This window comes from Artemia sp. Qi Xiang Cuo, chromosome 21, assembly GCF_049724085.1.
Source record: "Artemia sp. Qi Xiang Cuo chromosome 21, ASM4972408v1, whole genome shotgun sequence".
In the NCBI taxonomy this organism is placed as follows: domain Eukaryota; kingdom Metazoa; phylum Arthropoda; class Branchiopoda; order Anostraca; family Artemiidae; genus Artemia; species Artemia sp. Qi Xiang Cuo.
The window spans coordinates 20563509-20583119 of NC_142814.1; the positions used below are offsets into that span (position 1 = coordinate 20563509).

The 19611-nt window shown below is 34.5% G+C and overlaps 1 protein-coding gene across 4 annotated transcripts in view; it reads left to right on the forward strand.

Annotated features, from left to right (window-relative positions):
* Positions 1-19611, forward strand: part of usp (retinoid X receptor ultraspiracle) — a 78590-nt gene that overhangs the window by 37856 nt on the left and 21123 nt on the right. For 3 of the 4 annotated variants that reach the window (XM_089107112.1, XM_089107114.1, XM_089107113.1), the window contains exon 4: positions 18169-18334. In XM_089107112.1, coding sequence (XP_088963238.1) covers positions 18169-18334 — 166 coding nt within the window. Of the gene's footprint in view, positions 1-14786; positions 14910-18168; positions 18335-19611 lie in introns of those variants that run through there. The other variant, XM_089107115.1, reaches the window with a different exon arrangement.

Below are 19611 nucleotides of genomic sequence, written 5' to 3' on the forward strand. Positions count from 1 at the left end.
AGAATTTTACCAAAAAACACAATTCAATTCTAATTTCACCAAAGAAAACAAAAATCTTCCACGTCAGTTATTTATTTCACAAAGACATAAAGAAATTTAAAGTTCAATTTTAAATTTTTCGGTGGAAGATAGGAAAAGTTATCCTATGATTGTAATTATTTTCCATGAAGATGAAAAGTTTCACTTTAATTCTAATTTTCTTAAATCCTGAAATGACATGAAATATGCTTACGGCTCTGCCAATCGTACTCTGTGCTTGTTCATGGACACGACGCGGCTTTCCCACTGGTACTCTATGGCAGGTTATCGACACTACCTAGTTTATTGCATGCATTAAATCAGTATTTTTTACGCAGTGGAAGGATAAACACACAATTCATATATTTAAAATAGTGAGGATGAATTATTCGAAGATCTTATGTGCACATTAAAAAATCATTTTCGTATTGAATGCTGACAAGGATAAATACCTGAGCTATGAAACGAGTGCCAGCGGTAACACTATTGGAAATGTATGCATGCGTTGTCATGACAGCGAGAAGTTAGATTTCTTTGCACTATCGAAATCATTCAAAATTGCTCAAGGTGGGTATGCGAGAGTGAGAGCACCAGAGATGATAGTGCTAAAGGAGAATGCCAACTTAAAAATAATTATCGATGATCGGGGACAACTTCTTGCTTACAGTTCTGGTAGCACGATACCTATTGATAGATCCTATTCCCATCGTTCTGGTATTACTATTCAAATGAAAGCAAAGAAGAAAAGAAAGGCCTACTGCTGCACTAGTGTAAGAAATCATATCATGTCTACCTGCCAGAACTGCCATCTATGTAAAAATAATGTGAGAATAGACAGTGAAATCACAGGCAGAATAAAAAGGGCATTAGCAGACAATATCATCAATGAATATAAAGATGAATTGACGGAAAGTGAAGCGCAAGTGTACTAATAATGTGTAATAATGTATTTAACGTACTTATATATTAATATTCTACATCTCATTATTTCATTAAAAATATTTTAGGCATTATTTTGTTAAGTGTTCAATATTTTAGGGTATGCTAGAACGTCAAACGCTCAGAATATCTATTAAAAAGGTCAGAGATGAAAGAAAAAGAATTTTTAGAGATAAAGATACTACTAGCAGGCTCAATGTTTCATAGAAGATAGAAAATTTCAAGATCTCTTCTGAATTTTACCAAAAAACAATTCAATTCTAATTTCACCAGAGAAAACAAAAATCTTCCACTTTAGTTCATTATTTCACAAAGACATAAAGAAATTTAAAGTTCAATTCTAAATTTGTCCGCAGAAGATAGGAAAAGTTATGCTATGACTGTGATTATTTTCCATGGAGATAAAAAGTTTCACTTTAATTCTAAATTTTCTTAAATTCAATCACGACCTATCTCAAAGATTCAAATTTAAAGTTCTGTTCCAAAAGTTAACCCTAAAAGGTTAAAAAATTTTTCTGAAATTATCTTAAGCCTGAGACGTTTTTATTCTTTAGAATAGTCCATAGCCGCGAAAATTATACATTAAAATTCAACATGTCAGGGAACACACATTCAAGTTCAACATGTTGGAGAACCCTAAATAGTCATCCATAAAAAGGTAAGTTAACCCTAAAAGGTTAAAGATTTTTTCTGAAATTACACTTTCAGATCCAGTATGTCAGGAAACACAATTTCAGGTTCAGCATGTAGGAGAACCCTAAATGCTCATCCCTAAAAAGGGAAGTTAACCCTAAATGGTTAAAGAATTTCTCTATTTATGTAGAGTTTCAACTAGCTATGTCTAAGTTTGTTAAAGACAAACTATTCTCTTGCGAAAACACACAAAATCAGAAAAAATGTTCAATATTCCTTTAGTACCTACGCAATTAGGCTTAAATGAAGATATTTATGCAGAGTTTCAACTAGCTATGGCTAAGTTTGCTAAAGACAAGCTATTATCTTGCGAAAACACACAAACTCAGAAAAAATGATCAATGTTCCTTTAGTACCTACGCAATTAGACTTAAAATGAAGATATTTATGCAGAGTTTCAACTAGCTATGGCTAAGTTTGCTAAAGACAAGCTATTTTCTTGTGAAAACACACAAAATCAGAAAAAAAATGTTCAATGTTCCTTTAGTACCTACGCAATTAGACTAAAAATGAAGATATCTATGCAGAGTTTCAACTAGCTATTTTCTTGTTGATAAAGACAAGCTATTTTCTTGTGAAAACACACAAAATCAGAAAAATGTTCAATGTTCCATTAGTACCTACGCAATTAGACTAAAAATGAAGATATTTATGTAGAGTTTCAACTATCTATGGCTAAGTTTGCTAAAGACAAGCTATTTTCTTGTGAAAACACACAAAATCAGAAAAAATGTTCAATGTTCCTTTAGTACCTACACAATTAGACTAAAAATGAAGATATTTATGCAGAGTTTCAACTAACTATGGCTAAGTTTACTAAAGACAAGCTATTTTCTTGTGAAAACACACATAATCAGAAAAAATGTTCAATGTTCCTTTAGTACCTACGCAATTAGACTTAAATGAAGATATTTATGCAGAGTTTCAACTAGCTATGGCTAAGTTTTATAAAGACAAGATATTTTCTTGTGAAAAAACAAACAATCAGAAAATATTATCTATGTTAATTTAGTACCTAATCACTTAGACTATCTATGTTTATTTTTTTGCATAGTTTCATCTAGCTATGGCTAATTTTGATAAAGACTATATATTTTCTTGTGAAAACACAGAAAATCAGAAAAAATGATCAATGTTCCTTTAGTACCTACGCAATTAGACTAAAAATGAAGATATATATGCAGAGTTTCAACTAGCTATGGCTAAGTTTGCTAAAGACAAGCTATTTTCTTGTGAAAACACACAAACTCAGAAAAAATGTTCAATGTTCCTTTAGGACCTACTCACTGAGACTTTAAATGAAGATATGTATGGAGATTTTCAACTAGCTATGGCTAAGTTTGCTAAAGACAAGCTATTTTCTTGTGAAAACACACAAAATCAGAAAAAATGATCAATGTTCCATTAGTACCTACGCAATTAGACTAAAAATGAAGATATTTATGCAGAGTTTCAACTAGCTATAGCTAAGTTTGCTAAAGACAAGCTATTTTCTTGCGAAAACCCACAAAATCAGAAAAAATGTTCAATGTTCCATTAGTACCTATACAATTAGACTAAAAATGAAGATATCTATGCAGAGTTTCAACTAACTATGGCTAAGTTTACTAAAGACAAGCTATTTTCTTGCGAAAACACACAAACTCACAAAAAATTTTCAATGTTCCTTTAGTACCGACGCAATTAGGCTTAAATGAAGATATTTATGCAGAGTTTCAACTAGCTATGGCTAAGTTTGCTAAAGACAAGTTTTTTTCTTGCGAAAACACACAAAATCAGAAAAAAAAATGTTCAATGTTCCTCTAGTACCTACGCAATTAGGCTGAAATGAAGATATATATGCAGAGTTTCAACTAGCTATGGCTAAGTTTGCTAAAGACAAGCTATTTTCTTGCGAAAACATACAAAATCAGAAAAAATATTGTTAGGTTAGATTAAGTTAGATTAGGTTAGGTTAGCCTACGTACGCGCGCATATAGGTTAGGTTAGGTTAGGTTGGATTAAGTTAGGTTAAGTTAGGTTAGGTTAGATTAAGTTAGGTTAGGATAGGTTAGATTAAGTTAGGTTAGGATAGGTTAGATTAGGCTAGGTTAGCCTACGTACGCGCGCGTACGTAGGCTAACCTAGCCTAACCTAACTTAGCCTAACCTAACTTAATCTAACCTATCCTAACCTAACTTAACCTAACCTAACTTAATCTAACCTAACCTAGCTTAACCTAACCTAACTTAATCCAACCTAGTATAACCTCACCTATATGCGCGCGTACGGAGGCTAACCTAACCTAATCTAACTTAACCTAACCTAACGATATTTTTTCTGATTTTGTGTGTATTCGCAATAAAATAGTTTGTATTTAGAAAAATAAGCCAAAGCTAGTTTAAACGCTGCATATATATCCTCATGTCAGCCTAATTGCTTAGGTACTAGAGGAAAAATGAACATTTTTTTTTTCTTATTTTGTGTTTTTGCAAGAAAATAGATTGTCTTTAGAAAACTTAGCCATAGATAGTTGAAACTCTGCATAAATATATTCATTTAATAATAATTGCGTAGGTACTAAAGGAACATTGAACATATTTTCTGAGTTTGTGTGTTTTCGCAAGAAAATAGCTTGTCTTTAGAAAACTTAGCCATAGATAGTTGAAACTCTGCATAGATATCTTCATTTTAGTCTAATTGTGTAGGTACTAAAGGAACATTGAACATTTTTTCTGATTTTGTGAGTTTTCGCAAGAAAATGGCATGTCTTTAGTAAACTTATCCATAGCTAGTTGATATTCTTCATAGATATCTTCATTTTAAGTCTACGTGTGTAGGTACTAAAGGAACATTGAACATTTCTTCTGATTTTGTGTGTTTTAGCAAGAAAATAGCTTGTTTTTAGCAAAATTAGCCACAGATAGTTAAGACTCTGAATAGACATCTTCATTTTTAGTCTAATTGCGTAGGTACTAAAGGAACATTGAACATTTTTTCTGATTTTGTGTGTTTTCACAAGAAAATAGCTTTTCTTTATCAAATTTATCCATCTCTAGTTGACACTCTTCAGATTTATCTTCATGTGGAGTATTAATGCGGATGTACTAAATGAACATTGATCATTTTTTCTTATTTTGTGTGTTTTCACAAGAAAATAGCTTGTCTTTAGTAAACTTAGCTGAAGATAGTTGAAACTCTGCATAGATATCTTCATTTTTAGTCTAATTGCGTAGGTAGTAAAGGAACATTGATAATTTTTTCTGATTTTGTGTGTTTTCACAAGAAAATAGCTTGTCTTTAGCAAACTTAGCCATAGCTCGTTGAAACTCTGCATAAATATCTTCATTTAAGTCTAATTGCGTAGGTACTAAAGGAACATTGATCATTTTTTCTGATTTTGTGTGTTTTCATAAGAAAATAGCTTGTCTTTAGTAAACTTAGCCATAGTTAGTTGAAACTCTGCATAAATATCTTCATTTTTAGTCTAATTGTGTAGGTACTAAAGGAACATTGAACATTTTTTCTGATTTTGTGTGTTTTCACTAGAAAATAGCTTGTCTTTAGCAAACTTAGCCATAGATAGTTGAAACTCTACATAAATATCTTCATTTTTAGTCTAATTGCGTAGGTACTAATTGAAAATTGAACATTTTTCTGATTTTGTGTGTTTTCACAAGAAAATAGCTTGTCTTTATCAACAAGAAAATAGCTAGTTGAAACTCTGCATAGATATCTTCATTTTAAGCCTAGGTGCGTATGTACTAAAGGAGTTTCTAACATTTTTTTCTGATTTTGTGTTTTTTCGGACTAAAATAGCTTGTCTTTAGCAAACTCACTCAAACTTAGATGAAACGCTTAATAGATATCTCCATTTTTAGTTTAGTTGCGTAGGTACTAAAGGAACATTGAACATTTTTTCTGATTTTGTGTGTTTTCGCAAGAAAATAGCTTGTCTTTAGCAAACGTAGCCATAGCTAGTTGAAACTGCATAAATATCTTCATTTAAGCCTAATTGCGTAGGTACTAAAGGAACATTGAACATTTTTTCTGATTTTGTGTGTTTTCGCAAGAAAATAGTTTGTCTTTAACAAACTTAGCCATAGCTAGTTGAAACTCTACATAAATAGAGAAATTCTTTAACCATTTAGGGCTAACTTACCTTTTTAGGGATGAGCATTTAGGGTTCTCCTACATGCTGAACCTGAAAGTGTGTTCCCTGACATACTGGATCTGAAAGAGTAATTTCAGAAAAATTCTTTAACCTATTCGGGTTAACTTATTTTTTTTTGGATGACTAATTAGGGTTCTCAAACATTTCGAACTTTAATTTGTGTGCCCTGAAATTTTGAATATTAATCCATATTTTTCGCGGGTAAGTAATATTCTAAATAATAAAAACGTATCAGGCTTAAGATAATTTCAGATAAATTCTTTAACCTTTTAGGGTAAACTTTTGGAACAGAACTTTAAATTTGAATCTTTGAGATAGGTCGGGATTGAATTTAAGAAAATTTAGAATTATAGTGAAACTTTTTATCTCCATGGAAAATAATCACAATCATAGCATAACTTTTCCTATCTTCTGCAGAAAAATTTAGAATTGAACTTTAAATTTCTTTATGTCTTTGTGAAATAATGAACTTAAGTGGAAGATTTTTGTTTTCTCTGGTGAAATTAGAATTGAATCGTGTTCTTTGGTAAAATTCAGAAGAGATCTTGAACTTTTCTATCTTCTATGAAACATTGAGTCTGCTAGTAGTATCTTTATCTCTAAAAATTCTTTTTCTTTCATCTCTGACATTTTTAATAGATATTCTGAGTGTTTGACGTTCTAGCATACCCTAAAATAATGAACACTTAACAAAATAATGCATAAAATATTTTTAATGAAATAATGAGATGTAGAATTTTAATATATAAATACGTTAAATACATTATTACACATTATTAGTACACTTGCGCTTCACTTTCCGTCAATTCATCTTTATATTCATTGATGATATTGTCTGCTAATGTCCTTTTTATTCTGCCTGTGATTTCACTGTCTATTCTCACATTATTTTTACATAGATGGCAGTTCTGGCAGGTAGACATGATATGATTTCTTACATTCGTGCAGCAGTAGGCCTTTCTTTTCTTCTTTGCTTTCATTTGAATAGTAATACCAGAACGATGGGAATAGGATCTATCAATAGGTATCGTGCTACCAGAACTGTAAGCAAGAAGTTGTCCCCAATCATCGACAATTATTTTTAAGTTGGCATTCTCCTTTAGCACTATCATCTCTGGTGCTCTCACTCTCGCATATCCACCTTGAGCAATTTTGAATGATTTCGATAGTCCAAAGAAATCTAACTTCTCGCTGTCATGACAACGCATGCATACATTTCCAATAGTGTTACCGCTTGCACTCGTTTCATAGTTCAGGTATTTCTCCTTGTCAGCATTCAATATGACAATGATTTTATCATGTGCACATACGTTCGTCGAATAATTCATCCTCACTTTTTTACAGATATGAATTGGGTGTTTATCCTTCCACTGCGTAAAAAATACTGATTTAATGCATGCAATAAACTAGGTAGTGTCGATAACCTACCATAGAGTACCAGTGGGAAAGCCGCGTCGTGTCCATGAACAAGCACAGAGTACGATTGGCAGAGCCGTAAGCATATTTCATGTCATTTCAGGATTTAAGATAATTAGAATTAAAGTGAAACTTTTCATCTTCATGGAAAATAATTACAATCATAGTATAACTTTTCCTATCTTCCACCGAAAAATATAGAATTGAACTTTAAATTTCTTTATGTCTTTGTGAAATAAAGAACTGACGTGTAAACTTTTTATTTTCTCTGGTGAAAATATAATTTAAATGTGTTCTTTGGTAAAATTCAGAATAGAAATTGTAATTTTTTAACTTCTATTAAAAATTTGGAACAGTATTTTAAATTTTTTAATATGCTTGAGAAAAATCTGAACTGAAGTGGAAAATTTTTATATTTATTTTGGGAAAATAGAAATGATCAATAACTTATTTCATTTTCATTGAGAAAATTCAGAATCGAAGTTGAACTTTTCTTCTCCCAGAAAAATATTTAGAATAGAACTTTAAATTTGACTCTTCGAGAAAGAACGGAACTGAATTGAAGATAATTTAGAATTAAAGTGAAAATTTTCATCTTCATGGAAAATAATCACAATCATAGGAGAGCTTGTTCTTTCTTTTTCGGAAAAATTATTAATTGAACATAAAATTTTATATGTCTTGGTGAACTTAAATCCGATGTGTACGCTTTTTATCTATCTGGTTAAATTAGAAATGAATTGTGTTCTGTATTAAAATTAATAAGATAAATTTAACTTTTCTATATTCTATTAAAAATTTGAAACATTATTTTAAATTTTTTCATCTGTTTGATAAAAATCTGAACTGAAGTGGAAAATTTTTATATTTATTTTGGGAAAATAGAAATTATCAATATCTTATTTCATTTTCATTGAGAAAATTCAGAATCGAAGTTGAACTTTTCTTCTCCCGGGGAAATATTTAGAACAGAACTTTAAATTTGACTCTTTGAGAAAGGGTGGAATTGAATTTAAGAAAATTTAGAATTAAAGTGAAACTTTTTATCTTCCTGGAAAATAAACACAATCATAGGATAACTTTTCCTATCTTCTGCAGAAAAATTTAGAATTGAACTTAAAAATTTGTATGTCTTGGTGAACTTAAAACTGACGTGGAAGCTTTTTATTTTCTCTGGTGGAATTAGAATTGATCAGTAACTTATTTCATTTTTATTGATAAAATTCTGAAGAGAAGTTGAACTTTTCTATCTTATATGAAAAATTTGGAACAGTATCTTAAATTTTTTCATCTGTTTGAGAAAAATCTGAACTGAAGTGGAAAATTTTTATATTATTTTGGGAAAATAGAAATGATCAATAGCTTATTTCATTTTCATTGAGAAAATTTCAGAATCGAAGTTGAACTTTTCGTCTTCCGGGGAAATATTTAGAACAGAACTTTAAATTTGACTCTTTAAGAAAGGTCGGAATTGAATTTAAGAAAATTTAGAATTAAAGTGAAACTTTTTATCTTCATGGAAAATAATCATAATCATAGCATAACTTTTCCTATCTTCTAAAGAAATATTTATAGGTTAACTTTAAATTTTTTATGTCTCGGTGAACTTAAGACTGAAGAGGAAGAATTTTATTTTCTCTGGTGAAATTAGAAGTGAATTGTGTTCTTTGGTAAAATTCAGAAGAGATCTTGAACTTTTCTGTCTTCTATGAAACATTGAGCCTGCTAGTAGTATCTTTATCTCTAAAAATTATTTTTCTTTCATCTCTGACCTTTTTAATAGATATTCTTAACGTTTGAAGTTCTAGCATACCCTAAAATAATGAACAATTAACAAAATAACGCATAAAATATTTTTAATGAAATAATGAGATGTAGAATATTAATATAAAAATACGTTAAATGCATTATTACACATTATTAGTACACTTGCGCTTCACTTTCCGTCAATTCATCTTTATATTCATTGATGATATTGTCTGCTAATGTCCTTTTTATTCTGCCTGTGATTTCACTGGCTACTGTCACATTATTTTTACATAGATGCCAGTTTTGGCATATTGACAAGATATGATTAATGACATTATTGCAGGAGTATGCTTGTCTTCTCCTTCTTGTTCTCTTTAAAATGCTAATACCGGAAAGATGATGATAGGATTTATCAACAGGTAATGTGTTACCAGAAAACCCTAGCAAGGAGTTGTCCCCGATCATCGCCAATTATTTTTAAGTTTGCATTTTCTTTGAGCACTAAGTTCTCTGGTAATGATGCTCTTTAATATCCATCGTTTACACTATTGAAATTCTTGTGTACTCCAAAGAAATCTAACTTCTCGCTGTCATGACAACGCATGCATACATTTCCAATAGTGTTACCGCTTGCACTCGTTTCATAGTTCAGGTATTTCTCCTTGTCAGCATTCAATACGACAATGATTTTATCATGTGCACATACGTTCATCGAATAATTCATCCTCACTTTTTTACAGATATGAATTGTGTGTTTATCCTTCCACTGCGTAAAAAATACTGATTTAATGCATGCAATAAACTAGGTAGTGTCAATAACCTGCCATAGAGTACCAATGGGAAAGCCACGTCGTGTCCATGAACAAACACAGAGTATGATTGGTAGAGCCGTAAGCATATTTCATGTCATTTTAAGATACGTAAAAAAGTTAAAAAAATACCATGTTAAAAAATTCAAGAAAGTATTTACGAATTGGGGAGGGGACTCTTTGAGGTTGGAAAATGGGCTTAGGAATGACATTATGAATGGATCTTGTTCAGAAAAGATATAATAAAGCCATAAAAAAGTATTAAAAAAATGGAGTGGGGACTCTTTGGGGGGCCCAGGGAGGGTGTTTGGGGGACCCTTGGGGGGGCCGGTTACCCCTTTGGGAGCCCGTGGGACCTTGGAGGACCTGGGGAGGGCCTTGGGGGGTCTGCGGTGGGCGTTTGGGGGATAACATTTCGAAATTTTTACTTTTTAGTTTACTTTTTTGCGGCGCATCCCTGCGGCACATCCTGCGGCGCTTTCCTGCGGTGCCTCCCTGCGGCGCATCCCCCGCGGCGCTTTCCTGACCCGCGGCGCATCCCTGCGGCACATCCTGCGGCGCTTTCCTGGCCCAAGGCGCATCCCGGCGGCGCTTCTCTGGCCCGGGGGACCTTTGGGGACCGGGGGAGGGCCTTTGGGGCACAGGGGGGCCTTTGGGTGTCTGGGGGACACTTGAGGATCGATTGGTCCTTTGGGAGCCGGTTGGCCCTTTGGGGGCCGGGGGTGGACCTTTGGGGGCCGGGGGGGACAGGTGGGGGCCTGGGGGCCATTTGGGGCCAGGTGGCGGGCCTTTGGGCCCCCGTTGGTCCTTTGGGTGCTCGATGGGCCTTTGGGAGGCCCGGGGATGGCCTTTGAGGGTCTGGGTGGGCCTTTGGGGGCGCCGGTGGCTCTTTGGGAGCCCGGGGAACTTTGAGGACCGGGGGGAGGGCCTTTGGGGTCCGGGGTGCCCTTTGGGGGTCCGGGGGGCCCTTTGAGGACCAGAGGAGGGCCTTTGAGGGTCTGAGGAGGGCGTTTGGGGGGTTGGGGCTCTATGGGAGCTTGGGGGACCTTTGAGTACCGGAGGGCTTCCTTCGGGGTTGGGTGGGGGATTGGAACCCGTTGGGGTAGTGGTAGAGGACCTCACAACACTGTTCAAATGGAACTTGTGTATTATAACGACCAGAGAGTTTCACCCTCAAATTCTCTTCTAAAACCTTTCCTAAAATCTTCTTTCAAAATGTCTCTAACTGTTTCGCCGAAATAATCCCATAAAATGGATAAAACGGTTTCGCCCAAATAATCCCTAAACGTAATTTCAGCGTGTTCCTTTTGTTTGGCATCTCTGCGCTAACGCATTTCAAATTTCTAGGAAACCCTTTCCTACGTTAATCTCTTCATCTCATAAATTTTCCTAGCTAAACTATTAGGGTTTCGTTAGAATATCAATTTATCTCTCCGACTTAAAGCTCCGTGAAGCCGTATTTAAAAATAGAATTTCTATTTCTTTAGACTCCCGCATAATTCCAAGATAACAAGTGATGTCAATTATAATTCCTGACACTAAAGATCAATGAAGCCCTATTTAAAAATAGAATATTAATTTTTCTCTCTGACCTAAAGAACGTTTATCCCTCAGACCTAAGATTAAAGAAGCCTTAATGTTTCTTAATTCTCCCCTTCGTGAATCAATAATTTCCCCTAGCGATTATGTAAATCAAGTTCTCAGGCGCTACTCGTGACAGGACCACGTGGTTTATGGTTTTCCAAGTGGGAAAGTTCCTGTTTTGCCAAGTGAGAAAATTCCTGTTTTTTCATTCTCACTGAGAAAACCATATAACAGACAGGAATTGCTGTTGACATCCATAAATGTGACAAAGTTCCTGTTTTTCAAATTCTCACTGACAAAAACCATTAAACATCCATGAAAAACATCAAATAAATCGACTGACACACATAACCATCCATGAATTCTGTAAAAAAAAGTTATAGGTGGCAGCAGGGGTGCGTGATCGCGCCTCCTGACCCCTCTCTACTCATATATGGAATCAGTTTAGCTATCGCTCTTGTTAACCGTAAAAGAAAGCGTGAATCTTCCTTTTCGAAAGCAAATTATTTTTCAAACAGTAAAGACGAATCAGCTAATCTAGAGGATGAACCGCCACCTGAACACAAGAGGGATTCCCTCCGAGATCCCCCCTGCTAAATTCATGAAAATTGAGACCTGAAATTGAATTAGTAACTCCCTTTGAACTACCCTATAATTCACCTTACCTCCAAAACACATACCTTTCAAATAGACAAGATTAATTGCTTACTTTTTTAAAGTAAAGTTACAAAGCATATAATTAGCAGTTAACCGGCGGAAAATTTTGCGATTGGGAATTACAGACATTAATACATTTTAAATCTGTCAAGGATCGGAATCAGGACTAAAATAAGGAGAATACGTATTGGTCTCAGATAAAAATTGATATCCTCCCGCCTACGCAATGAGTATTATCTTTCAAATCTCGTTCGTTATTATTTCTCAAATGGAGTGTTTTCCACAGAGGAACGATTTTTATCCTTCTATAGGTCAGTGAACGCTCGGCATCCAATTAAATCTGGATTAAAGCGAGAAAGAAATCCACATGGAAATAGTCTTTATTTGCTTCAGTGCCAGACGCATCCCCCTAGCTCTGACATGCATATTTCTCAACCCAGGGTAGATCCAGGAATTGCTTAGGGGGGGGGGCAAAAAACGTTGATCCGATAAACTTGCGTTAGGAACAAGTTTAATTAACGCAATATTGCGTTAATTAAGTAAATTACAATACTTTAGACTACGTTAGGGAGGAGCGGTGCGCGCCCCCTCGCCCCTCCCCTGGGTCCGCCACTGTCTCAACCCTCTTGCCTCTTCGTCCCACGCTGCTACAAATGTTAAAATCAGGGTAAAAAACTATGTAAAAACTTGGTTTTGTATATAGTTGGTGAATTCTCTACTACCCTTTTCTCTTAAAAATGTTTTTGAAACTGAATCAATTCTAGCCATAAAATGTTATCTAAGTTATTTCTAAGCAGACCTGCTCAGAATAGCATATTTTCCAGACAGAACTCTTTCAATAGGTCAATGTGCTCTCGGAATCCAAATACAAAACTTCAAACAACGGAAAAAAGTAATTTCGCTATACTCCGACGTCTAATGCTTCCCTCTTCCACGGAGAATATACTCCCTCTATATAATCTTGCACAAGGTAGACGGTACAAGTGTCAAGACTAGGTTGGAAGATTTAAACTGAATTTAGTTTGAAAGCCACTAACCTTATCCTACTAAAAGAGTTGAAAACGGAAGAAAAAAGTCGTCACATGCTATTATATTGGAACTTAACTGTATTCTGATTGAAGTTTTACGCAATTTTTTTCAGAGCTAGGATTCTCTTTTTTATTTTTTAGTAGTTCAATTTATTTTTTGAGTTCAAATAAAAACTGCGCAGAAAGAGAAACAGATGGACTTATATAATTCTATGTAAATATGCAAGGTCAGGCGCCCCTTTACTCACACAATATATTGAATTAGCCAACTTCTCTCTTTCCCCTGCGGTTATCCAGTATGGAATTATATCCAAGAGTTTAGATCAAAGTGATAAATTCGTTTCTTACAAACCTAAAAAAAGATCTGAGACAGTTTGTCTCTGTGTGAAGCTAACCTGATTAATCCTAATCTAAGTTGTTCCAAGTTGTTTCACACCGTATTTACTTCATAGGCTGTATTAGAAAGTTCAAAGGCTGTATTACTTAATTTCTTCTGGTGGGCTACCACATCAGAATAAGAAGCTCATGAAATTTAATGCTGATCGAGAAAGAAAAAAAATTTGGCATTACACAACCGAGGTGGAGGCCAACCTAAAAAAAACAATAAAAAGTGTTTAAAATGGAAGATCTAAAATGGATATTGTTTTAAAACAGTTGTTTGGAACTTTGAACTATCAATTTAATTTTTTAAAAAGAAAAAAATGGCTATAAAATCTTATCTCACAATATGTTTTCATTTTAGTATCTTTTATGTGAAACGTTCTAAAGATATGATTTTCTCCGTCAATAGGTCAATGTACTGTTGGCATCGAAATAAAAACTTCAATTGAAGAGAAAAGAGTATGCACCTTTTCAACGTCAGACATGTGACGTCATACGCGGTCTATTTCTGATGATTATGTGTCTCAGCACCTCCCCCATCTCCCCACCGTATCCCTCTTAATTCAAATTACTTAAACAATGCGTGATCTATGATGGACATTGTTTAGAAACCAATGTTTTAGCTTATTTTTTTTTTCGACTGAGAGGGGACTTACTGGACACTTTTGTGTACATCATATGGAACAAAGGGAACAGGGCTGGAGGCGCGTACTCTTTTATATCTTAAGGCGCCAGTGAGTCCCCCTCAATTTTTATGGTGGCTTTGTAAGTTTTTGAAAAAAAAGAAAGAACACAACTCGTGAAATTACATCTCACCAATCACTCCGTACTTTAATTTCTTTTGGGTGGAATCTTTCTCCAGAGCTAAGATTTTCTCTTTTCACAGGGCAATGCAAACTTGGCACCCAATCATAAATCTTAATAAAAATGGTAATAAAAGTCTCAAAAATTCTGCATCAGGTATACGACGTCAGATATCTTTTCTGCAAAATGAGCCCTACCCCTCTCCCATACACAAATTTAGTTGTTTAAACTATCTAGACGTGATCTGCAGTTAGGATTATTGCAAAGAAATTGTTCTTGTGTATAATTATTTGACTGTATACTATATATTTTGTTTTGTTTACTCTCTAATGAAAGAAGAAGAAAGAAAAGAGAAATAACATGTAAATCGAATCTGTCAAATCCCTTTCACTCTAATCTCTTCTTCTAAAGTTAGGATTTTCTCTCTCAATAGGTCAATGCACCTCTGGAATTCAATTAAAAAACCTCAATCAAAGAGAGAGAAGCAAAGAATTGTGAGAAAAGAGTATCTATCTGCCTCGACGTCAGACATGTGATAAAATTTTATCTTGGCTATTAGAATCGGGAGTACTGACCTCAGGTTTCAGTTCAGCCCCAGGCCTTTTTCCTTTCAGTTTTCTATTAGAACTAGGTGACATCGGAGGTTTTAGCTATGATCGTACCTACAGGCTATGTTCTGTGAGTAGCTTTTTTATTAAATGGTCATCGACTCGATAGCAAAACACATGATGTAAAAGCCATTTTTTAGTGAACGTGCCGAGTTGTATAGAAAATTAACTGATTAATTAATTCTAAACAAATAATGGGACTTGTTATGCTTCACCTTGTGATAAACTGAAAACGAGACGTGTTGTGGATTTTCAAACTCCACCAATCGGTACAGCAAGGTCGATACTGATATATTGTGTATCCTAATCAAACTATGAAAAATGAAAGGAATGTATATTGTCGTATAAGGATTTTAATTGTTGAAAATGCTCAAATTTGGTTATTTTACGCTTTTTTTTATTTTCCATTAAATCTAACTAGCATTAACTGAGCTTGTATAGAAAAGGATGGCACAATTTGGTTTGAATTGGAATCTACTGAAAAGACGGAAACTATAACACGCTTCTAATTCTTGATCAATTGACAATAGTATATTATAGATTTAATTTAAAACTTAAACAAAAACGAATTTAATGTGTTTTTATTTTGGCTAACCGCTGTTTTATGTGTCATCTATCTAAATGACTGCTGAAAGTACATTGTTTAGCCTTTGGATTTATTTTTGTGACTTTCGCAAAAATCTAAGTGATGGCAAAAATAGATAACACAATTGTCATCGAGGGTTAAGTTAGAGGGGAGGTGAGAGGGTCCATAATGCGTAAAAAGCTTTTTCCTGTCCCATTTTTACGACATTTTTTCACCTTTGACATAATTTTTTGTCATTTTTTTAGCTTTTGGCTTGCGCCTACTATCCTTTCCACTTCGATGTGTGGTCGATTGAGTTTAATATATCCCTGCTGTAGTTTTAAAGGTTTTTTCTTTGTTTTCTTTAAGCATAGGGAACGAAATGTACTTTTTTCCGCGAATGTTTGAAACAAATTTGCTTGATTTCTCCCGGAGACCTTAGCTTTTCATCCTATTTTAACATATTGTTTTTCGGTAACTGAAATATTTCTTCAGCTGATTTCTTGAGCTTAAAAATCAAAGAAGAAAGAAACGCAGCTTAAACTAACTTATTTGTATTTACAATATTTTACAATATTTTACAAATGCCAAAATCGTGATAACTCATCGGGGGGGGGGGGATCTCGACCCGTACCATAACCTGACATAGCTGTGTCTTGACAAACGATGTTTATGAAGTTTTTCTGTCTTCCCTGAAGAGTAAGGGGATACCCCCCCCCCCCCGTTGTGTCTCTTAAAAAAATGTGATAAGATGTACGAGAGTTCATGTCCAATTCGGTACTTCAGTGCTTTAGAATGAGGGCTATTTACTTACATTTTTACAAGAACATGAACGTTTTTACAAAAAAAAAGAAGAAAAAAAATGATGAAAATTTTTCATGGAATTGATGTCCAATGCTTACGAATATAATTGTAATCAGGATCACAGAATCATTGATTAAATTTCTCTAAATATGATGGGGGAACCCATCCCTTAAGCCATCTATTGTTTTCGCTAATAAATGTTAACATATTATAGACTTTATTCCCACTGTCAATCTACATATATGAAATCGAATGTATATCAATATGCCCTGTTTGCATTACTACACTGTTCATCAGATCGCCGTGAAACTCTAAGAAGTTGTTGAGTCCTCTTGTGAAGGTTTTAGGTATAAACATGTTTTCGCTCCCCCCCCCCCCTGCTTAAGACCCTCTTAATCTTTTAATACTTTTCTCGCTGACTGATATTAGAGACCCCTGAACACAAATACTTGACGATTGTTTATGTTCACATTACTTGCATTTTCTAGTTATTAAATATCCAACAACGCCCGACGGGTAAGTCCTAACCTAGTTTTTTAAGTACTCTTAAATTTAAAATAAGATCGTTATTTTACATGTGGGAAAATTTTCGAGTGGAGGAATTATCGGGGGTATTTTTCAATGGGGCAGGGGTGGAGAATGAGTTTTCCACAGGGGTGTATTCTCCATATGGGGGAATTTTCTGTGGGGAAGGAGTTCGCGGGGGGAATTTTTCAAATACTTTTTATATTTAAAAATACAGTCGTTATTAATATACGGGATTGTGGTCTATTGGGGAGAATTTTCTAAGGAGGGGGGATTTTCATTGAATTTCCTTTCATATGAAATCGCAGCATCGCACGACGGGCAAACTATATGGGGATAAATAAAACTTTAGTGTAAAAAACGAATGGGCAACTGCCTCCTTTTTATTCAAGGTAACTTGGGGTCGTTTAACTTTCAACGGCGATCTTTACCTTCTTACAAAAAATGTTTAAAAATAATTAAACAGGACAAAAATTGAAGCTTTGGCTCTATAGGGAAGGCAGTGAAACGTTTATCGGAACGCATTAATTTATGATGCAACGTACTGGGTACCATATCTTCATTCCAGGGTAATACAGAGAGGAAAATTTCCCCCCAGGACCACCTACTGGCTTCTAAATATATTTTTCAATTTTGACCCTACTTTAGTAAAAATGCTTCCATCGTTTAAAAATGTTCTGTGCCGAAGCTCTCAGCTCTGAACTGAGTCACCGAGGAGTTTAAAACACATGTATTTTTAATATGTATGTTTGTTGTATGGGTGTTTTTAATATGTATGTTTTATGCATTGGGTCTCTCTCTCTCTCTCTCTCTCCTCTCTCTCTCTCCCCCTCTCTCTCTCTCTCTCTCTCTATCTCTCAAAGAGTGGCGACTCTTCAAGTAAATATACCCCGAAAACTGACAGAGTTCTTCCGTGTGTTGGCCTCAGGTAGCTTTGTAAAAAGATGATCTGTCAGTAAAACTATGAGTAGATTCCGTAGAAATATTGGATAAAACGAAATGTTGCGCTTTTGCATATAGGACAGACGAACATATCCTATACATTCAGAAGAACGTTGATAAAACAGGACACGAGGAATTAGAACTTTTGTGGAAGGGATAATGTCGGATTTTTAAATCTTGAGTCTGATAATTTTATTAGATTAGATGCCAGAGGGACCCCCCCCCTGAAAGTGGTTTAAAGGATCATCTCCCGCCTTCTGCGAAAATTTGTCTAAAATGTACGTATTTGTATTTTTCTTATCCTATGTTAAGGTTTGACATCTAATATCGCCCTCAAGGGTCTTATATTACTTATTGGTTTTAGGTTATTTTTTAACGTAAATATTGTCTTGGTGGTGACAGTCACGGTCATGGCATCGAACAGTTTGACCTTACCAGAACGAACAGCTATTAACTGCTAAGAATTAATATAATTTCGTCTCTTTTTTTTCAGTTGTGAAGGATGTAAAGGATTTTTCAAGCGAACAGTTCGGAAAGACTTGACCTATGCCTGCCGTGAAGATCGTCAATGCACAATTGATAAAAGACAGAGGAATAGATGCCAGTATTGTCGGTATCAGAAATGTCTAGAAATGGGAATGAAGAGGGAAGCTGTACAGGTAATGTTAAAATGCATGAGTACTGCTTATCCTCTAGATTTGACATTCTTGATGGGGCTCTAGATCTTAAGAGCTTCTTAGTCTTACTTTCAATTGAATAGATAATTTCGGAGACCACACTGTCTTTCCATGACGATAAAATAAAAAGTTCAAAATAGGGATAAAATCCTTTTTAATAGACAGTGTATACTAAATTTCACAAAAAATACCAGATATTTCGGTCACATATACAGTGACCGTCATCAGTAGTAAAACTGACATCAGTAGTCAGTTTTACTGCTGATGACGGTCCTGTATATGTGACCGAAATATCTGGTATTTTTTTGTGAAATTTATTATACACTGTCTATTAAAAAGGATTTTATCCCTATTTTGAACTTTTTATTTTATCGTCAATTGAATAGAGCTGTCAAGTGACGTCCAGAAAAAAAAATCTGTCCACATATTCTCGCTTTTACAGATGACAACCTTCAAAAAATTTACCAGGTTAAAAAATTTACCAGGTTAAAAAATTTACACTGCTTATCAGACTCATTGCTTCTGGTTTTTCTGCAGAAAAAGTATAGAAACAACAATACAATAATGTAGACTTCTGTAGAGCTAATTTTAAAACTGTGAATCACGACTAAAATTTGTATCCTGCCAATACTTTTCAAAGGGCTGTTGTCAGATATAATTTAATTTATGGTTCAACTATTTTATGGATAAAATTCCAGGGTAAAGGGAGATTAGTAGGCGCAGTTGCCCATGCATAAGACACATACTCCTTTATAAGATATTCCAAGCCCTACTGTATACAAACACGCTCCTGGTTCTTGCCTTAGTTAAATCATTAAAGGAAATTTGATGAAAAGTTTTTTCCTAAAAATTAAAAAAGCTATACGACAAAATTAAGCCTAAACAGTATAGAAAATGTTGGCCCTCTTCTGGCCTTTTTTTTTTATCTCCTTAGGCTTGAATGGACATGGATTCCGAGTTAAAGCAAAAGTGATCGTCTTTAAGATCACATTTATGAGCAACTGAAGGACGTAAACGTTTCGTCGGAAGCAACCTTAACACAGTCAAAAAATTATTCCTTTGTGATTCATTCTATTACTTCTGTGTTCAAGGAAAAACGATCTATGGAGCCAACACAGTAAGAGATGATTTTCTACGTATTTTGAGGGCTGATAGCATATACTTGATGTTCATTTTTTTCTTTTTGACGTGATGTCGTGCGACTTTCTGATCGGATTTTGGGTGAGAAAAGTGAGAATTGTTTTGAAATAATGAAATCT